We start from the raw sequence: 12311 nt of genomic DNA, 5'->3' as shown, positions 1-12311 counted from the left end.
CGTATTTTTTAATGGAAACCTATGGACGCCGCATCCGGCGTAATGCGGTGAAAAATGGATCCGGCCGCCGGATTCGTTTTTTTTAGCTGAGCATGCTCAGTATCACACCGGATCTGTCAAAAAACTGAAGGAACTGATAGAAAAAACTGATGCAACTGATCCGTTTTTTCGCCGAATCCGTCGCATCAGTTTTTTTGCCGGATCGTGCCTGATGCCAAAACACTGATATGTGAAAGCAGCCTAAGAAAAATCTTGGCTGCCCATGAGTAGTCAAAGAAAAAAATTAGATTGTCAACACTTTGTTTATTATGGACTTCTTAGAGGGTTTGACTATTTTATCCTTGTTTTGAGAAATATTTAGTGCCATGATTTTGTAGCACTTACTGATTTATAAGTATTACAGTTTCTGCAGAGCCACATCTAAATACAGCATAGGACAAGAATGCGCATCTCCACTTCATCCCTTGTCTATGGGACTGATGGAAAAAGCCAAGTACATCGCTTGGTAATTTCCAAAAATCTCATGGACAATGAATGATGTCCATGCTCGACTTCCGCAGCTGTTCTCCCTATCAATCCTGATGCATCATGTTTCCAAATGTAATATAATGTAACAGATTCATAACTTGACTAAGTATGGAAATTTATATCATACTGTCATGATCCAGGACCGGGATTCTCCGCTCCAAAGTTTCCCAGACCCGGCCTGGTCACGTCAGGGGTTAACTCCCATCAGCCTCGTTCTGGTTTCAGGAGACACTATATCTGTTTTTTGCAATTGCATCCTGGTGCTGGTTATAGTTTTGCTCTGCAGCCCGTGATTTGCTTTGGTGAGAATTCCTGTTTGATCTGACTTCTTGTTACCATGCCCTGACCTGTACCCTTCCCCGCTCATCCGTCTGTCCCAGCCCCTGACTTCCCTCTCCTGTCTGTTGTTTGTGTTTCCCTCTGCATACCTGATCTCCCGGCTTCCAACTCGATTCTGTTTTCTAACTTGGTTTGGTTCCTCCCTTCGCAGTGACTCGACTTTAGACTCTGACTGTTTGACTACTCTATTGCCCCCTGGTGGTTTGCATGTTATCTTCCTGCTGAGGTTACTCTTCTGAACTTGCTGCCTTTCTGTTACTGTGTTACTTTGTCTCTCCTTCACTACTCTGCTGCCACCTAGTGGGGAATATGCTGTAGTACGTCCCACCAACCCTTTGTACAGCGTGACACATACTCAATTTATATAGTTATATAGGTTGAGAAATGACACAAGCCCATCAAGTTTATCTTTTTTTCACCATTTCTACATTCTCTATTGCTAAAGTATATACAATGTTCAGCGTCAATGAGTACACCCCAACATATTTGTCAGAAAATCTTTAGTTTTCTTTCAGAATCAACATTTTCTATGTGTTACCATACTACAAAATCATCCCACAAATGTGAGCTTTTTATTACAAACAAGATTTGTTATTTCTCCCACGCTGTATGTAAATTACTATGGTCCAGACAGATGTGTGTCATCTCTATGTTGTCAGCAACTCCTCTGTTTTTGTAATTGCTGCCCTCCGGCCTTGATTTGTGTGGGTGACACATCCTGCATCATCTACACAGTGCAATGTAATCTGACGTTTGCGCAGTAGCATGCCGGGCCTGTGTACGAGCACTTTTCTCTGCCCTACTGAGGGCAGACCATAAGCCGTCCATGTGCATGTGTTGTGCAAAGCGTAATTCTAGCTCTTACGTTCCCAGAAGCTTTCACGGTTGTTTCTTTATTGCCACCAGAAATTACTCTGACAGAGCAGTTTCCTTGGGCCTACAATGATGCTTCACAGGCACAAGATTTTATTGCACTATGTGGATGACCAGGACGCTTCATATCAATCAAAACTGGAGGACGGCAGTTACAAAAACAAAGGTGCAGATGACATAGCAATGACACCCATCAAACTGGACAGTGGTAATTTGCATACATCACGGTAGGAATACTAATGGTATCTTTTGGAATACACAGTGGGAGTTATTAGATAATATATAGCTTTGAGGACTTCGATAAAGGAGTAGCTAAAGATGGTGGCTTTTGTTTTGATACTGAAAAACTGGTGACAGGTTCCCCTTAAATTATCATGGTGATCACACAAAATGCAAGATGTAGTTTTTAATGTGGGGTGTGTTCATTTTTGCATCAACACATTTCAATAACACTGAAGCTTTTGTAATAAAACTTATATTATTAACTTTATCTTCATGTTATGGGTTAAAAAAATGTTCTATGAAACTCAGTCTTGTCTAAATTTTGGAAATTGTTCTTGTGTTAAGTGAGATATTGATTAAAATAAATGGGAGTGTACTCATTTATGATGAGCACTGCATAACCCACAATGAACTTTGTTGTGAGGAAATCATCCACCCCTCTTTTAAATGATATTATAGTATCTGCCATTACTACCTCTTGTGGTAGGGCATTCCTCAGTCTGGCTGCTCTAACTGTAAAGAACCCTTTCCTATTTAGCTGCTGAAATCGCCTTTCCTCCACCCGTAATGAATGTCCACTGGTTCTTTGTGAAGTCTTTGTAAGAACTAAATCCTTTTCCAGTCTTTTGTATTGCCCACACATGTATTTATTCATATAAATGATATCTCTTCTGAGGCATCTTTTTTTATAAGCTAAACAAGCCAAACTTCTCCAACATCTTATTAAAGGGGAATACTATCTATTTAATGAAACAATCTATTTGCCTACCTTTGAAATGACTCTAACTTCCAATATGCATTTTAAGACGTGGACCCCAAAACTGGATCCCATATTCCAGATGTCACTTTACAAGTGATTTATAGAGGGGTAACAATACATTGAGACCACATGATTTTCTCTCTTTTTATACACCCTAAAATCTTGTTTGCTTTAGCAGCTGCAGCTTGACATTGGGTACTGCTGCTCAGCTTACTTGTAACCAGAATACCCAAGGCCTTCTCTTCTGTAATCACTAGTATATTTCCATTTAATGTATATACTGCAATACAATTTCTCTGGCCTATATCCATTACTCTACATTTATCAACATTAAACCTAATCTGCCATGTGTTTGCCCATGCAGACATCTTTTCCAGATTGGTCTGTTATGCATTATTATACTGTCAAGCTCAGTTTTTATTATTCCACAAAATTTTGTGTCATAGGCAAAGACTGAGCCTTTATTCTTAATCTCCTCCATAAGGCCATTAAGAAAAAGATTAAAAACAATTGGGTTTATTGCTGATCCTTGTGGTCCCCACTGTTTCTGCTACAGATCCCTGTGGTCCTCACTGCTTCCGGTACAGATGCTTATGGTCCCCACTGCTCCAAGTACAAATCCTTGTGGTTCTCAATGCTCCCGGTACAGATGCTTATGGTCCCCACTGCTCCAAGTACAAATCCTTGTGGTTCTCAATGCTCCCGGTACAGATCCTTGTGGACTGTATTTCTGAAATGTAATTTTCAACAACTCTTGTTCCCTGTCCCTTAGCAAATTCCTTACCCATCTGTATATGTTTCCTCTGGTCATTGCCTCTGGAGCTTAGTACAAAGCTGTTGTGTGGTACAGTTTCAAATGCCTGTGCAAAGTCCTCATATATCCCATGAGCCTCAGGAAGAATATCCAGAGATGATAAAAATTGATCAGCCTAGTTAATCAGCTTTGATAACAACCTTACTAACAATGTTTCTTTTCATGTTATTTAATTACATGGGAACGTAATTGTACTGTATATTTTTTATTACAACATTGAATATTCCTTACCAGTTTTTCATGCTTCAAAAGGTTTACTGTTAGGCAGAATGAAAAGAGAAGCTTGTCCTTTTCAAACAGAGAACGGCATACATTTTTGTATAATGAGTATGTAAAGTGATCCTTCAGTATTTGCAACCTTAAAAAACAAAAAATAAAAAAATAGTTGCTATAAAAATTGTTTTATAGCTGCATCTATTGCCAATATATTGCTGGATTTATAGCCAGGATGCATGTGTTATCTCAGAATAAACTTCATGCCTCTGTACAATTTCTGCTCCTGTACAGTAATCTGCCAGACCGATTTTATCTTATGCCATCTACAGTATTATAGCTGCAGTGTGATTTTACATCATTAGCTGTTTCTAGCAAAGCTCACCTCTCCTGCCCTTGGCCACAACGGCAGTGCAGAGCTGTGTCTGCTGCTGACAGATTAGTGATGTGAAACGGTATATGCTGCGCTGTTGCTGCATATGACAAGGTAATCTTCTGTCATATGTATCCATACAGTGTGTTTGCAGTTTCACATTACTGATCTTTCACCAGCAGGTAAAAACACAGCTCAATGAATTTCAGCCCCTGTATACAAGCCCATTCTGCAGTATATCCTGAGACCCTCTACACCGAGCTCCATCCTGCAGTAAGTTGCTCCTTTCAGTCCTCTCGTGCTGTACATCTCTCCTCTCAGCCCCTGTATACAGCCCTATCCTGCTGTATATCACTCCTCTTTGCCCCTATATACAGCCTCCTACTACAGTACAGCGCTCCTGCTAGTTACCAGCAAACACTCACATGGCTGCTTCCTTGGTATGAGCTCTACACTGTATTGAAGCCAGCTCTGACCTTTCCTGTCATCATACCTCACAGTACAAGCTCCATTCTAAACACATCCCAGATCAGAGCTGTGCTGGCGGTAAACCAACTGAGTGACCATAGCCCCTGCAACTGCTATATGATGGTCCAATGGCAAGTGGAAAGAAACTATAGCCTGGAGGGGCTTCCTTAGTGGTATGACATGTGCAAAATGGAGCATTGTGATTTTGAGAATAACCATTTAAGCAAGAGGTTAAGTACCAGGGAAACAAACTAAATAATGATTTCCTATTTAATAATTTATAAATATGAAAGCTTGACCATAACAAATCCAATAACTACCCAATTATGTTATTAATACAGAAATAATTGACATACATTGACCTACCTAGTCAGCAAATGTTCAGACTTCTCTGAGTTGTCTATTGACATGATAAAAAGATTAATAAACCATGTAAGTGAATATTGGTACATTGGCTCAATGTTGGCTAAGTCAGCAATAGAAAAAAACAGAATTGAAGAATGGATAGAGATGGGCCGGTAGCCCATTCTGGTGGCATCAATCTTTTTCTCTGTTGCCTCAGCAACTGTTTGCTTCTCAGAAATTTCATTTGCTAGAGCCTTGGAGGAAGACAATATTTTAATGGCAGTTTCATCTTCTAATATGTTGCCTTCTGAAGTTGAAAGTACTTCTAAGATCTTGTCTTCAATTTCTTTTAGCTGCCTGAAAAAATAAAAAAAATGTGCTGTGTGTTACATGGAAAGATATGACAGAAAATAAAAAATAAAAACCTACATAATGTAATATTTTCGTATAAAATATACTTTACATAAATGTTGTGACGGGAAAGCTGTGTTTTCCTGCATTCTTATTTAGGGGCTGCTACCAAGAACAAACCTTACAAAAATGATTAAGGAATTTTAAGGGAGATGTCAACACAAATTAGATTTTTTTTTAATTCATATTTTTTGCAACTCAATTTTTTTTTGCTGTAGTGCGCCAAATACTCTGTACAGCCAAATGTAGTAAATGGGATTTTTCCATCTTAGATATCTGACATATTCAGACATTGAAAATACACAAGTGAAAACTGCAACTATTTATGAAACAAGTCTACTTGTTCCCAGTCCTACCTGTCAATCCCATTCCACCTGTTGAACAAGCATACCTCTATTCACTTCTATGCAAGCTCCAAAAACAGTCACTGATTAGAGACCAATAAAGTTGGTCTTCACTAATGTAACCCCTTAGATGGTGCTGTTAATAGTGACCAAGACATAAAAAGGTGTTTGACACCCTAAGAGGACTCCCTCCTGTCAACCTATCAGCCTAATGCCGGTGTCACACGGGACGATCTATCGTGCGATCGCATGTGCGATCGTACCTGCCCCCGTCATTTGTGCGTCACAGGCAATTAGTTGCCCGTGTCGCACAAAGTCGTTAACCCCCGTCACACGTACTTACCTCCCGGGCGACGTCGCTGTAGGCGGCGAACATCCTCTTCCTGAAGGGGGAGGGACGTTTGGCGTCACAGTGACGTCATACGGCAGCCAGCCAATAGAAGCGGAGGGGCGGAGATGAGCGGGATGTAACATCCCGCCCACCTCCTTCCTTCCGCATTGCCGGCGGGACACAGGTAAGCTGCAGTTCATCGTTCCCGGGGTGTCACACAGAGTGATGTGTGCTGCCACGCGAACGACGAACAACTGGAGCACAGAAGGAGGACCGACATTTTGAAAATGAACGACGTGTCAACGAGCAACGATAAGGTGAGTATTTTTGCTCATTCACAGTCGTTCGGAGCTGTCACACGCTACGATATCTCTGACGATGCCAGATGTGCGTCACTAACGACGTGACCCCGACGACATATCGCCCGATATCTCGTACCATGTGACGCCGGCATAAGGCTGAGGCCACAAGACCGGAGATTCTCTCAAGCAACACAATTGGGTCAATTAAGCAAATGATACTCTGATCACACTCTGATCAGAGTTTGATTAGAGTGTCTCCTCAATGTGTCTCATGACAGAATCATAGGACAGGTGAGAAGATGGAGAACAAAATTTCTCTATCTTCTCCATTCTGTAAGTCTACAGAAATAGGACTGCACTCAGATGTCATCTGAGTGCAGTCTGATAATTTTGATGCTCCCATAGACCCATGCAGCAAAATTGTATTGCCACTTGCAGCATGCTGTGCCAATTTGGTATGAGAAAAAAAGCATAGAGGAAGGTACCCTCGTGTACTGACCACCAGAATACAACTCCTACGTGCATTTCACGTGGTAAATACCGCTGCTTCACCTCTCCCTGAAGAAGCAGTGGTATTTACCATGTGAAACGCGTGTAGGAGTTGTATTCTGGTGGTCAGTACACGAGGGTAGCTTCCTCTATGGGTAAGCTTTGCAATATTTGCTCCTTAACCCCTTCACTTTCTTCTATGATGGATATCTGGGAGCTTGAATTGGAATTTAACCCCTTTGTGGCCTCCTCCCCAGTTTTATTTTTTTTTTTTATATATGGGTGGTATATATACATACAGTATATAGTGGTATAGTTCCTCTCTTTGGACAAATATTAAATAGTATTGTTTTCATTAACCCCTTATTCACTGGAATAAATCTGTGATGGATATTTGGGTTGGAGGTTTATTTGTGCTTACCTTTTTTGAACCCTTTACTAGTCGCTGACATTGTGGAACTGGGTACACTTATTGGCAATACCCTTGTTTTGATGGTTTTATTAATTGGTGTTTTTGGTATCCATATTTATATGTGTCAATAAAAATATTTTTTTATTGCACTATAAGTCCAACGCTCCTTTTCCTTTTTTCTAAACTATTTATGCTCGCATGGAGTGACTGTTTATGTGTGTGATAATTACATTATATAAAAGATACAAGAAAAAAGTTTTTAAGCTTAAAAAGTGAGTCTGCCTTTATGTTATAGACAATCAGCTCATAAATACATACATTTGATGTTCATCTATTTAGCATGTGATTAGTTATGCAGATTCTTGTCATGTCACTGCATTGTTACCGTTTTGCTCCTAAAAATCTAAATTTTACTTTTTATTTTTTTTTAGTGTGTTGTAAATCCACTTTTGGCTTTCTACAGTGACTGAATCCTTTTGGCCATGCTTTCAATCTAAATCACTGGCTTAGGTCAACTATGAAGTTAACATTTCTATTTTATTATATTTTTTTTTAAATGTGCGCACTACTAAATCACCTTATTTCTGAAGATTATATGAACCATGATTATAGCAAAGACACTAATCTCGTTTATTTCTCATATTAGAACCTCAGAATTTTTTTCACAGGACTAATCAAACTCTCTTGTTCTAGTTATTGTCCTTCTCTATTAAGGGAAAATTCACTCCAATCTACCACATCCAAGTGTTACTATATATTAATATTGCACCACCATATAATTCTAAAGTGCCTCGTACCTAAACTCAGAATCGTGATTGTGGATATTTGTTCTTGATCAGATTGAAGCATGTCTCTACCAAAATCTGACCCCAGATTTCTTTTACACGTTCTAAATGTTGCTGCACACTGGTCGACTCACTTCAGTATGTATACAGCTTTTTCTTCAACTCTACCCAGAAGTGTACATGTAGGGGCCAATCTCGCACCTCTATCTCATTGTCATTGAACCATTTTTTCATCAATCTTCACGTATGCTTTGGGTCACTATTCTGCTGAAACACCATGTTGTCAAAGTAGGATACTCCCATATAGCTCAGCATTGAGACCACCATCAATCCTGGTCAAGAATCCAATGCCTGTGAAACAACCCTATATCATCAGGTTACTTGATAGTTCCTTCAATTCTTGAACCATTGGCCCCTTTTTCCCTTGTTTCTTCCAGACCCATTTGCATCCATCAGAGCCTAGTCTTTTGACTTTCGTCTCATCACTAGAAATGACTCTTTTCCAGTTTTTTACTGTCCACTTTTTATACTTTTTTGTAGCCAATGCTTCTTATGATGATATTGTAGTCAACGCTTCTTCCCCTTTTTTCTGGCTGCCATTCCACCTTGTGTAATGCAAGGTCTTACATGGACGTCTGTGTTATCATTATTACAAAGCATACGAGCCACCTCCAGTGTCATGTTTGTCATGCCAGAACTGATAGACCTTGTGATAAGGTCTATCAGGTTTGACTCTGAAATTTTGTATGTACGTCCACCACTGGGCTTTTAAATGGATGGACGGACTTCACTATGTATTCTTCCAACTGTCATGGTACTCACATGCAGTTTGTCAATTTTATTGCCTAAGAGATCGGTATCGATGAGCTGGATGATGTTTTTCTATTCTTGGGAAATTTTCTTCATTGCTGCTCCTCAATTTGAACCAGTGAACGTTTGTTAAGTAATAGCGTACTGAGCTATTAGGAATGTGTGTAATTTGTAGTCTGCAGGACGAAAAAGATTTTTCTACCACCAGGAGCAAAACAGTAAGGGTATGTGCACACGTTGCTTTTTTTTCCGCGCGGAAAAAAACGCACCCTCTGGCAGAGTGGAGAATAGTAAACAATGCTTTTTGAGAAACAACGCATCGAAAACGCATGCGTTTTTCATGCGTTTTTCGTGCGTTTTCCATGCGTTTTTCATGCGTTTTTCATGCGTTTTTTTAGGTGCGTTTTTTAAGACTTGTCAGTGTTAATAAAGTTGGTTGAACACAGACCTTTGGAAAAAAAAACCTGTGATGTCATTTCCTTCCCCACATTCTGTTTGGATAAATGGGAGGGCTTGGAATGGAAGGAGCACCATTTGAATTTTGGAAAAGTTGAAATAAACTTTGCGCACCATGTCACATTAGCAGAGCCCCTTGGGTACCTATATGTCAGAAAACCCCCACAAGTGACCCCATTTTGGAATCTGCACCCCTCAAGGATTTTATTCAGGAGTATATTAAGCATTTTGAATCCACAGCTACTTCACCCAAAATGTTGCTGTAGCAACAATATTCTCACTTTTAGGCCCGTTTCACACGTCAGTGAAAAACACTGACGTTTTTCACTGGCGTGTAAAACACGCACATGTCCCTCCGTGTGCCGTGAATCACGGCACACATGGGTTGTCTAAGTGCAATACGGGCTCCGTTCTCCGTGGCCCGTGATTGCACTTAGAGATTAACTCACCTGCGCCCGCTCCCGCTCTCCATGGTGCTGATCGCTCCCGCGGTGCAGCATCCGGCCGGCCTTGACCCCCGCAGCAGCTGCTTCCAGGTCGGCTGTGTCGCACATCATGAATATGCGCGACAATAATGAGCCGGCTCAGAAGCAGCAGGGAGAACGGGCTGCAGAGGACATCGCTGGACGCCGGGTGAGTTAAAATGATTTTTATTTTAAAAGCACGTTTTTTTCTGGCACGTGTTTCACGGACCACACCACTGCGTGGTCCGTGGAACATCAGTGATGCCAGAAAAAAATGGACATGTCTCCGTGCGGCAATCACGCACACGCGGGTACGCTGCACGGAGACACGTGCAGTGAAAAATCACTGACGTGTGAGCAGACCCATTCATTATAATGGGTCTGCGTATGTCAGTGATTCTGGTACGTTTAAAAAAAAAAAGCACAAACGTACCAGAATCACTGACGTGTGAAAGAGGCCTAAGGCTATGTGGCCATGATCCAGTGACACGGCGTCTAGTACACAGTGTCAGCCTTCCTGCAGAGATGTGAGTGTTGTCCACGGGAGAACGCAGCTGGCCATGCCCACGATTTGGGTTCAGGCTGCTGTGGAGCTCTATGCTACCTGCAGAGAACACTCATCTCCGCAGCATAAATTGACATGCTGAGGCTCGGGAAGCTGCGCCACCGGTCGGTTTATGCTGCGGAGAAGAGAAGCACAGTGGGCATGAGATCTCTAAAAATCCTTCCACTGTGCTTCTACTGCACAACGCAGCGTCATGGATGCAGGGAAAACAATCTGCGCCCAAAACGCTGCAAACCCCGATTTTGGGCATCCAGCCTAAAAAGCGTCAATGGAGGTCAAATATATATACAACGTCCCACCCCCCCCCTGCATATTCTAAGCTGGCACCTTTAGTACCTTTCATGTGGCACTAAAGGGTGCCTAGCCTAGTTTTTATCACAAAAACAAAAAAAAAATGGCGTGGGGTCCCCCCTATTTTTGATAGCCAGTCAGGGTAAAGCAGACAGCTGTAGCCTGCAAACCACAGCTGGCAGCTTCATCTTGTCTGGTGATCAATTTGGAGGGCTCCCCAGGTTTTTTTTTTTTATTTATAAATAAAAATAATAAAAAAAAACAACATGGGGTCCCCCCAAATTAGATCACCAGCCAAGGTGAAGCTGACAGCTGAGGTCTGGTATTCTCAGGGTGGGAAGAGCCATGGTTATTGGACTCTTCCCAGCCTAAAAATAGCAGGCCGCAGCCGCCCCAGAAGTGGCGCATCCATTAGATGCGCCAATCCTGGCGCTTCGCCCCAACTCATCCCGCGCCCTGGTGCGTTGGCTAACGGGGTAATAAATGGGGTTGATACCAGATGTGTAATGTCACCTGGCATCAAGCCCAGCAATTAGTGATGTCACGGCGTCTATCAGACACCCGACATAACTAATTGACAGTAAACAAAAGCAAAAAAAGACAACAAAAAATTTTTTATTAGAAAAAACACTCCCCAAAACATTCCCTTGTTCTCCAATTTAATAAAAATAATGGGTCCGCAGAAATCCATTTGGATGTCCCACGTCGCCTCTGGACCTTCTAGAATATGGGGGCACGTTCAGGGAACGTATCCCCCATTTTCTAGGAGGGCAGACCCTCCATTTGAGGAGAGTGGGTGCAAAAATCTGCACCCACTCTCCCCGGGTCACAGCTGCAGACTGCCGAGCAGCAGCACAGCTCACACTGAACACAGTGCTGGCTGTCAGCTGCTCTGCACATGTGACCGGCCGGCGTCTGCTGTGAAGGAGGAGGGAGCCGCGGGGGATCAGCGCTGCGACCGGACAGGTATGTATGACACCGGGGGGAATTGGGGTGAACGGGCAGGGCCTGGGGAACAGTTTTCTGTCGCATGTGTTATTGCACATGCGACAGAAATCATAGGAGCAGGGCGGCCGGTGCGCTACTGTGCGCGCGGCCATGTTGGATTTCGGGAGGGGGGTCGGGGGTCGGGGCGGGCACTTTGGTGACACCGGGGGCTTTGCCAGGAAGTGAGGTCAACAGGAAACCTCTTGACCTCACTTCCAGGTAAATGCCTGCGTTCTGGCATGCCGACAAAGCCCGCGGACCGCAACAAAAAAGCAGGTCCATGCGGTGTAGCTGCGTTCTGACCCCACATCATTGATTTCAATGGGGGAGAGAACGCAGCCACAACGCACAAAAGAAGTGACATGCTGCTTTTCTTTCCGCACCGATTTTTGGCATCCAAAACGCTGCGGAAAGAAACGCAGCGTGTGCACTGATTTTTCAGCTTTCCCATACACTTTGCTGGGAAAGCTGAACGCATGCAATTTGCCACTGAAACGCTGCGGTTCAAAACGCAGCGTTTCCGCGGTAAAAAACGCAACGTGTGCACACAGCCTAACAATAAAGTGACATGACAAAAAAAAATAAACCTTCATACTGTAACAAATTAAAATGTTATTACCTTTGGGATGCAGCTACTAAAAATGACTTTTTTCTATAAAATATGTTTGTAAGGAACAAAATCACTAAACTGTACAAAAATATATGCCTATGTGGTATAACCGTATTCCT

General features: G+C 42.2%; 1 protein-coding gene across 1 annotated transcript in view; it reads right to left on the bottom strand.

The window, feature by feature from the left end:
- DNAH7 (dynein axonemal heavy chain 7) overlaps positions 1-12311 on the bottom strand; it is an 880767-nt gene that overhangs the window by 232468 nt on the left and 635988 nt on the right. The window contains exons 50-51 of the mRNA XM_075317837.1: positions 4957-5292; positions 3768-3894 (exon numbers count right to left, since the gene is read on the bottom strand). Coding sequence (XP_075173952.1) covers positions 3768-3894; positions 4957-5292 — 463 coding nt within the window. The remainder of the gene's footprint in view (positions 1-3767; positions 3895-4956; positions 5293-12311) is intronic.

This window comes from Anomaloglossus baeobatrachus, chromosome 7 (genome assembly GCF_048569485.1).
Source record: "Anomaloglossus baeobatrachus isolate aAnoBae1 chromosome 7, aAnoBae1.hap1, whole genome shotgun sequence".
NCBI lineage: Eukaryota > Metazoa > Chordata > Amphibia > Anura > Aromobatidae > Anomaloglossus > Anomaloglossus baeobatrachus.
The sequence above is the reverse complement of the archived record's forward strand: the minus strand, read 5'-3'. Positions and strand labels throughout refer to the sequence as shown.